General features: G+C 38.0%; 1 protein-coding gene across 1 annotated transcript; it reads left to right on the forward strand.

The window, feature by feature from the left end:
- The first annotated feature begins 3578 nt into the window (after window positions 1-3578).
- Window positions 3579-9160, forward strand: LOC125438464. Its single transcript, XM_048506903.1, has 2 exons — window positions 3579-5356; window positions 8977-9160. The coding sequence occupies exons 1-2, from the start codon at window positions 4497-4499 to the stop codon at window positions 9158-9160; spliced, it is 1044 nt and encodes a 347-aa protein (XP_048362860.1). The 5' UTR covers window positions 3579-4496.
- The last annotated feature ends 499 nt before the right edge of the window (window positions 9161-9659 follow it).

Below are 9659 nucleotides of genomic sequence, written 5' to 3' on the forward strand. Positions count from 1 at the left end.
TGGACAGAGCTCCTGAAATATGAACAATCCATAACAATTAGGGCTGGGTGTCCTAAGTGATAGGTCTCCCATTCAGAGAGGAAAGAGATAATGAAATACTGTGACCTCGTCTGAGCTGTAGGTATAGTATGGAGGATAAATCTAAATCTAAATAAGTAGAGGGAAGTGAAACAAAATAGATTCATTTCAGTAACTCACAGAGGCATCATTCTTCGCTGCTGTGAGTGAGTAATTAGTCCACTCTTCCCTGCTACAAGCATCTCTAACTTGCCACTCTGACTCAGAGTAATAAGTATTTGATTTTTGAAGCTGATTCTGGTTCAATTCCCCATCCTGGAAAACCTTTCTGTGAGAAGTAATTAACCTCAGCATGCCTTCTATTCAACCTGAGTGGCTAAAGGATCATAAATTCTTTTCTGACTCACAATATGAGCCAGTAACACCTCCTTGGGCTACACTCCACTGCTTGTTCAAGGGTCTGCATTCAGCACAGAGATAGATTCCAAAGGAGATGCAAAAGCAAACACTTAATTGAAGTCATCCAGAACTGTGGAGGCGAGGAAAGAGGTCACCTAGGAGATGTTATACCTCTGTGGAGCTCTGCTGACATGGTGAAACTTTTCCACAACAATAAAGATAGCTTTTGGTACATCACTGAAGGAACTCCAACATACCCTTGAGGTCATAGTGAAGAATTCAATGGCATCACATAATAGTTGAACATGGCCCAGGGAAGCTAAGCTGCGGAATGCTTTTGTCTCCACTGATCATGTTGTCTAATGCATGTCATTCATCATTTCTAAATTGGTTTCTGATTAACTTAACAACAGCCATGGGAAGAGCAAATGAGATATGTGACTGAAGAGTAGCTTGATGTAGAAGCACAAAAGTATAGGTATAGAGTTCACACAGATTCAAATGCATGACTCATATGGTTGACATTCATGGAATCTCTAGTGGCTAATTCATTTTTGCAGTGTTTGGAACATGGACTTTCTACTTCAAATAAATTAAATCATGGGAAGCATATTCCACTTCAAATTGATTTATTTTCTTCATAGCCTGCCCTGCATCAAGGTTTTAACGACATGGGTTTGGAGTCTAAGCTTTGCTTGTGCTGATGAAGCAGTCTTTTTCTTTGGCGAGGTGGTTCACTGCTGCAAGCCACTTTTTCATGCAAGACACATGTTCTCCAATGGAAAAAAAAGGGTGCCTAATACCTGAACTCATAGTGGATGATGGGCTGTGGAAGTGACCACAATGCTTAGATGAGATATTAAACAGAGTAAGATGAAGCCTCTTAAAGGGATCACAAGTAACACTGGATGAAGGAACAAAACAGAAAGAAGATCACTTCAATGGTAGTTTTCATGCATACAAAGTTTTCTCCCTTTCAAACATGTCATTCTCTATCACAAACGGTAAAACTCAAGAGTTCCCATAGTGGTTTGCTCTTTAGTATGGGTTATACTGTGTGAGAAACCTTTACCCAAAGTCCTTTAGGTGTATTGGACGAGTGGCTCAGGGTTTTTTTTTTTTTGACTGGTGAGCCAGAGTGGTGTAGTGGTGAAGAGCAGTGGACTCTAATCTGGAGAACCAGATTAGATCCCCCACTTCTGCTGGGTGACCTTGGGCCAGTCACAGTTCTCTCAAAACTCTCTCAGCTTCACCTTCTCCACAAGGTGCCTATGGTGGAGGGTAGGGTATGAGGGGAAGGTGATTGTAAGCTGCTTTGAGATTCCTTTTGGTAGAGAAAAGCCGGGTAAAAAACCCAACTCTTCTTGGTCAGCATGTTTTCCTTCTGATATTATGATAGACAGGCCAACACAAGAGTCTTTGTCTGTCTCTCCCTTTCCAGTAAGTCACAGCAGCAAAAGCATATCCAACAGAAACTTGTGTGTATGTGTACATGCTTCCCATGTTTCCAGGCCTATAGTTGAGGGCAGCTATGGGAATTCATTGTCCATCATGCCTGACCTCCCTCCCTTTTCCCTTTTCCCATCATTGGAATATGAAAAGAGGAACCGTATATTGATCCTTCCTTGGTTCACCACCTTGAACAGTTTTTAAATCATTTAAATTGTTTTAAAACTTTATATGTTGTATTTATTGTTTTATAATTGTATTTATGTAGTTTGTTAGTCGCTCTGAGCCTGCTTGATGGGGAAAGCAGGATATCAAAATGAACAAATAATTCCCATAAATTTATCAAAGTCTATAAGACTCAAAGAACTGTTTGTATGATCTGTGTCAGAATTTGAATGTACCTTGTTTTACCTGTTTAATTTTAACTGTGATGAAATGGCCTATGTAGTGTTTGATCTGTATTTATTGGCAGAGGCGGGCGGGGCAGAGGGAGGTTGTGGCAAAAACACTTTTCTAGCAATGTTAACTCAAGAGAGAGGAAATCACATTTACAATCTATGGACACAGAGTTCAGTTAACATTCACTCATTCATTTATTCTGGAGTGGTCAAGCTTCAAACTTATGAAGATTTATGATAAAAAATTACAGCAATTCAATTTTCATTATTCCAGAACTATTAGTGATCATTAATAGCACTGGAGCAATCTTTCACAACAGTTCAAGTAATTCATTCTATTAGCAACTTAATATTTGTACCATTCTACGTTGTGTGATGTTTGCAGTACAAATAGTGATTTGGGATCAAATTTGCATTAGTTATTTGTCTGAGTCATAGCTAATTCATACAGTCTTACTAAGGAACATAGAAATTGACAATTAATAAGCAATAATGTTTAAGAACCCCAGAAACCAGAAATAGGTCTTCTGATTTCTTGTATGAACATAAAGCAGAAGGTAAAATGTCATTATCTATTCTATTGAAATTATTCTTACTACATTCTACTGAAAGATGCATGTACTGCTGAGGGGGTGTGCTGCAGGCAGGCAGGCAGGGTATGGACAGGTCCAGTCTCGCAGGATAGAACAGGCTGCAGACAAAAGCGTGGTCAGAAGACAGTCCAATGGGTCAAGGCAGGCAGCAGGCAAAGGCGTAGTCATGGGTCTAGACAATGCGGACTAGACAATGCTACTATTAGATGGATTTGTAATTGGTTGACTGACCAAACTCAAAGGATACTCATCAATGGCTCATCTTCATCCTGGAGAGAAGTGACTAATGGGGTGCCACAGGGTTCTGTCCTGGGCCCAGTGCTATTCAATATTTTTATCAGTGACTTGGATGATGGAATAGAGGGCATGCTAATCAAATTTGCAGGTGACACCCAAATAGGAGGGGTGGCTAATACCCCAGAGGACAGAGTCAGAATTCAAATGACCTGGACAGATTAGAGAGCTGGGCCAAAACAAACAAAATGAATTTTAACAGAGATAAATGTAAGATACTACACAGATATAGAATGGGTGACACCTGGCTTGACAACACTACATGTAAAAGGGATCTGGGAGTCTTAGTACACCACAAACTAAACATGAGTCAGCAGTGTAATGTGGTGGCCAAGAAAGACGTTGAGATTTTGGACTGTATCAATAGAAATATAGTGTCAGAAATTGGACTTCCGGTTAGGGAAATGGCCGCTCCGAAAGTCTCAAACCTTGCGGGGAGAGACATCTGCGAAAAATCCTTTTAATCCCCGAGAATTACGGGGGTATCCCACTCTTATTGGAAAGAGGGGAGCCTAGAGAAGAAGTACGGATAAGTCTGAGGAGGCTGCACGAGCACTTCGAGCAGCACGAAGACAGACAGACCGCGCTGAACAACGAGGAAGACGCAGAGGGCAAACGACGAACCCAGGAAGGAGCGGCCACCCCCTAACAGCGGTAAAAATACGTGAAAAAATAAGAGACGTATTTACCGACCTCAGTGGTGACTGAAGTTACGACTCGCCGAGACGGTAGACCAAATAATAATAATCGGGGAGAGGAGGAGAAGAGGGAGAACGGAGTAGCGAGTGAAGAACGACGGAAGGAGGCGCTTGATCGCCCCGAACGGCTCCGCGCTCCGATAAAACATCGCGGGAAACTGTTGCCGTGGTATCCACAGGCTCGCAATAAAGTGAGTACGGAAAAATCATTCTTAAAAACTCCTTCCTGGACTAGGTGGTCAGCTGGCGGTGCGCCAGTTTGACGATAGCTTTAAGAAGAATAAGCTGCTAGAAGCGGAAAAGGAACAGCGCCGCTGTAAACAAACAAAGAATGGCTTCCGGTGTAAGGGATATGGTGATGTAAAACGACCCACAATCCTTATAACCCGGAAGCTCATTGACGGACTTAAAACAGGAAGAGAAAGCCAACAAAAAGAACAGAAACGGGGGTCTTTAAGTACATTGGTGTGAAAGACCGTACCTTAAATTAAATTTCGCCACTAGAGCAGCATACCAACATATTTGAAACCAGAAAACAGCCGGGCGGCAGGTGGCAGGCGGCAGGCGGCAAGCAAACCCAGACGAACGCTGCTTAAAGAGGTACCAACGCTTAACTCTAACTAACAGTTATCGGTACTAAAACGAACATGGCGACTAGAAGGGGACCTTATGTAAACGAGAAAGTAGTAAAAGGCCCTAATCAAGACCCGGCCACACCAGAAAGATACCCCGAATATGGGGCGAGACTGGAACATCTGATTGAAATTACTACAAACTCACTAAAAGATACGGCCGCTTTTCAGCAGGAATCAAAGGAGAGGATGGCCAGGCTGGAGTTAGAGTTGCTCAACATCAAAAAAGAAATGGGCCACTTTAAGAAAATCGACGAGACGTTAAACATAATTAAAGACGGATTAAAAGATCATGAAAACCGAATTTCGGACATTGAGGACTCAATGGAAAATTTAAAAGATAATTACTTGAGGCAAGAAGACGCGGTGGCATTATTGGAGTACGCTCAGAAGGAAAACACTCTGAGAATAAGAGGACTAGCAGAACTTGAAGGTGAAATACTATCCAAGCGACTTATGCCGATGCTCCAAGAAGTCTGGGACCTTGAAGAAGAGGATGCGATCAGGGAAATCGATCAACTTTATAGGGTAAATTCAAGAGCTGCCTTTGACAGGAAACTGCCAAGAGACATAATTATGCACTGCGTAAGAAAAAGCTTAAAAGATGAAATCTTAAGGTATCACTCAAGACAACCCATTAAAGTGGATGGGAAAACACTGATCATTATGAAAGAAATCCCACAGTCGATTCAGAGACGGCGAAAGGACTATAAATGCCTGACGGACACCCTCAGAAAAAACAGCATCATATACCGCTGGATTATTCCGGAAGGAATATCCTTCGTCTGGAATGGGAAAAGACTGAACATTGTTACGGTACAAAGAGCGCAGGAGATTACCCAAAAGTTGAGAAAAGCCATCCAAGAAAAAGGAAAGTAAGAAAAAAGGGTAAAGGGTTCTTGGGTGGGACGGGACATGGATAAAAATAAATTTGTAACGTGCAACATAAATGGGCTTAACAACCCCAGAAAAAGGAGGCATGTCTTCTCTCAACTTACCAAAGAAAATCTTGCAGTAATTTGTCTGCAAGAGACTCATATCAAAAAAGGGGATGAGAAACATATTAATTATCCAAAATTGGGGATCCTTTTCCACGCAGGGTGTAAAAAGAAAAAAAGAGGGGTGGCATTATACATTAAAAGTGACTTGCAACCCAAACAGATATTAGTAGATAAAGATGGAAGATATCTAGGCGTGGAAGTAACGATAAATAATTCAAAAATTCTGATAATAGGGATTTATGGCCCAAATGAGAAAAGAACTGATTTTTACAGTCAGTTAAGGGAAAAACTAACAGAATATCCAAATGAGAAATGGATAATAATGGGGGACCTTAACGGGGTGATTGAGCCATCCCAAGATAAATTGGATTTACAAGACCGTAAAAAGCAAAAGAATAAGTTGAGAAAAGACAATAAATTGCCTAAGGTGTTTTTTGAACTTGTAAATGAATTATGTTTGCAGGATGTCTGGCGGCTAAAAAGAGGTAATGAAAAAAGCTTTACCTACCACTCACATAGGCACAATACCCTATCTAGAATTGATATGGTGTGGGCCTCGGAGTGTCTTTGTGCAGAAATTAAAAAAATTGAAACAAAGCCGAGAATTTTATCGGACCATAACCCAATATATGTGGAGTTATTGACACCATTAAAACAATCAAACTGGAAAATAAAAGATTGGGTTTTAAATAACAAAACTGTCAAACAGAATATTGCGAAAAATTTATTGGAATATTGGGAATTAAATACAGGATCGGTGAAGGAGGAGGCAATCTTGTGGGATGCACATAAGGCAGTGGTGCGTGGTTATTTGAAGATGGCAGAAATAAATCTGAAAAGGGAAAAAAAAGCCAAATTCAGGGAGTTAGAGACACAGTTAAAAAATCTGGAAAAGAAATTATTGGATAACCATAATTGCAAACAGATAAAAAACCAAATTAAGATATTGAAGGAACAAATTAGAGCACTACAAACAGATCAAATAGCCAGGAATATTCTCCATATGAAACAAAAATACTATACCTTAGATAATAAAACGGGAAAGTGGTTAGCAAATAAACTAAGGAAACAGCAGAATTTAAATAAAATTAACAAAATTAAGGTGGGCTCAAAAATAATAACTGATAATAATCAAATTAAAAAAGCTTTTCAAGAGTTTTATAGTCATTTATATAAGAAGGACCCACCAACCACAAAAAGTATACAACAATATTTAGACAATCAGAAAATATTAAAAATAAGTGAGAAAGAAAAAGAGGAATTGAATAAACCCGTAACTTTGGAGGAGGTGGATAAAATAATTAGGGGATTAAAAAATAAAACACCAGGCGAGGATAACCTACCAGCAACATATTATAAGATATTTAAAGAAGAGGTCATCAATCAATTAGTATCACTAATAAACAAAGTATTTACAGATGGAAACTTACCGGATTCCTGGAAACAGGCAACGATTTCATTGATTCCTAAAACTAAAACAGAAATACCAGAAGTAAATGAATTTCGGCCGATATCCTTACTCAATGTCGATTACAAAATTTTCACAACAATATTGGCACAAAGGCTTAAAAAAATCTTAATTAGATATATTCAGGAAGAACAATCTGGTTTCCTTCCAGGAAGACAATTAAAACGTAACATTAGAATAGTTATAAATATAATTGAATATATCAATGACAAACCAGATTTACCGCTGGCAGCAATTTTCTTGGACGCAGACAAGGCGTTTGATAGGGTAAACTGGGAGTTTATGCTGGGAGTTTTGTGTAGAATGGGTATAAATGGGAACTTCTATAATGCAATCAAAAAAACTTATACGGCTCAAAACGCAAAAATCAAAATAAACAATGAGTATTCTGAACGATTTTCAATAACCAAAGGAACTAGGCAAGGGTGTCCCCTATCGCCCCTCCTTTTCATTTTAGTAATTGAAACATTACTAAAAAACATAATAGAAGATCAAAAGATTAAAGGTGTGAAAGTAAAAGGATACCAGTATAAGCTAATGGCATATGCTGATGATGTAGTTATTTTTTTGGACGAACCACAAACTAAATTTGAACATTTACAAGAAATAATAACTAATTACGGAAAAGTGGCAGGGCTAAAAATAAACTACAATAAAACCAAAATGTTTTTGTGGAATATGACAAAACAGGAAAAAGAGAGAATTATAGATGACTTCAATATTAAAAATGAGAAAAGAATAAAATATTTGGGCATATTATTAGAAGACAATAACAAGAACTTAATAAAAAATAATTATGAAAAAATGGGAATTAAAATTCAGGAAGACTTCAAGAATTGGTCCAATAAAAACCTATCACTATTAGGAAGATTAAGTGCAATAAAAATGACAACCCTCCCCAAGTTTATGCACCTCTTCCAAACTATCCCAATAATTACAGCCAATAAAATTTTTGATGAGTGGAAAAAAGCAATAACAAAGTTTATATGGGAAGGAAGGAAGCCTAGAGTAAGATATAAACACTTAACACAAAATAAAACTGAGGGAGGTATGGCACTTCCGGAATTACGAACATACCATGACGCCGGGGCCCTTGCATGGATTAAAGATTGGGTTACTTTAAAGGATAAGTCATTATTAAATTTAGAAGGATATAACTTACAAAAAGGGTGGCATGCCTACTTATGGCCGATCCAGGAGAAAAAACAATACATAGATAAAAATTTTAAAAATCACCTGATAAGGAATAATTTATTAAAGATATGGTCAAAATACAGAAGAATATTCTATACTAAGATCCCACAGTGGATTTCAAGAATGGAGGCACAACAAATTAGGGATATTAATGAGAAAGATAATTGGCCGAGATATAAAGATATCTTACTCTGGAACCAAAATGTCCCAATTATGAAGCAGAGAGATGGAATAAAATGGGAAGAAGGCAGGTGCCAATGGTTTACGTATGCCCAAATACTTAGTAATTTTAAAGCAGATAATAAAAACTGGGGGATACAAAAGGAATATAACGAAATGGATAAGATATTTATTAACCCAGACGCAAGGAACATTAGTGAATTTTATAAGCTTCTATTGCAACAAAAAACAGAAGATGAAATAGTAAAAAATAATATGATTAAATGGGCGAAAAATCACAGAAGGGTAATAACTCTAGAAAAATGGGAAAAATTTTATAAGGAAATTTATAAATTTACTCCATGTGCTGATCTATGGGAGAATTCAATTAAAATGTATTACAGAACTTACCTTACACCATCCGTGCTAGCTAAAATGAATAAGCATCACTCTTCCAGATGTTGGAAATGTAAAAAAGAGGTTGGTACATTCTTTCACGCCTGGTGGACCTGCAAAAAAATAAAAAAATTCTGGAATGCAATACATAGAGAAATAAGAAAAATCTTAAAGATGAATATAAAAAAAGATCCAATTACTTACCTGTTGGGCCCAGCGTTCATAAATGAAAGAATTTCTGTACAACATAAACACCTGTTATTTCACTTATTTGCAGCAGCGAGGATTGTAATAGCGAGGCACTGGAAATCAGAACAGTTACCCAAGATCGAGGAATGGAGGGAGAAGGTGCAAACATTATATGTAATGGACAGACTTTCCTTTCAGATAAAGGAGCGGCCTGCGGAGGATTACCTACAAACCTGGATACCATGGACGCTGTATCAGTCAAAGAACCATAACATCAAATTCTCTCCAATAGAATATTGATTGTATCTGTATCTCTTCTTTTTAAACTTGAAGGAAATCAGGTCTATAGTGAAAAGTTATTGGTTAAGTTTTCTTTTCCTTCTGAAGTTTGTTTAAGTTGCTATATATAAAATGGAATCAGAGTCGTCAAGTTACTGATAGATAACTAAGAAACTGAGGGGAAGTCAAGGGGATAAAGATAGGGGGAGGGTGGGGTAAGATGGGGTGGGATAAGGGGGGGAAGGAGCAACTGGTTATATTTCTTATTAAGCTGAAGTGGAGAAGCTATTTAATTGCTCCTTTTTAAAGTTGTACATGTACTTAACGATTGACAATGTGTGATTGTTTACAATCAACCGATAAACGTAAACGTACAACTATTTTTTAATTTATACTCAATAAAGATATTAAAAAAAAAATAGAAATATAGTGTCAAGATCGAGGGATGTAATTGTATCTCTCTATTCTGCATTGGTTAGACCTCATCCTGAG

Source organism: Sphaerodactylus townsendi, linkage group LG08, assembly GCF_021028975.2.
Source record: "Sphaerodactylus townsendi isolate TG3544 linkage group LG08, MPM_Stown_v2.3, whole genome shotgun sequence".
Classification (NCBI taxonomy): Eukaryota; Metazoa; Chordata; class Lepidosauria; order Squamata; family Sphaerodactylidae; genus Sphaerodactylus; species Sphaerodactylus townsendi.

Bases quoted from the DNA above. Each gene is read 5' to 3' on its own strand.
- LOC125438464 (XM_048506903.1), top strand. From the start codon at position 4,497: ATGGCGACTAGAAGGGGACCTTATGTAAACGAGAAAGTAGTAAAAGGC. The intron at 5,357-8,976 runs GTAAGAAAAAAG...ACTTATTTGCAG, and splicing joins GCCATCCAAGAAAAAGGAAA to CAGCGAGGATTGTAATAGCG.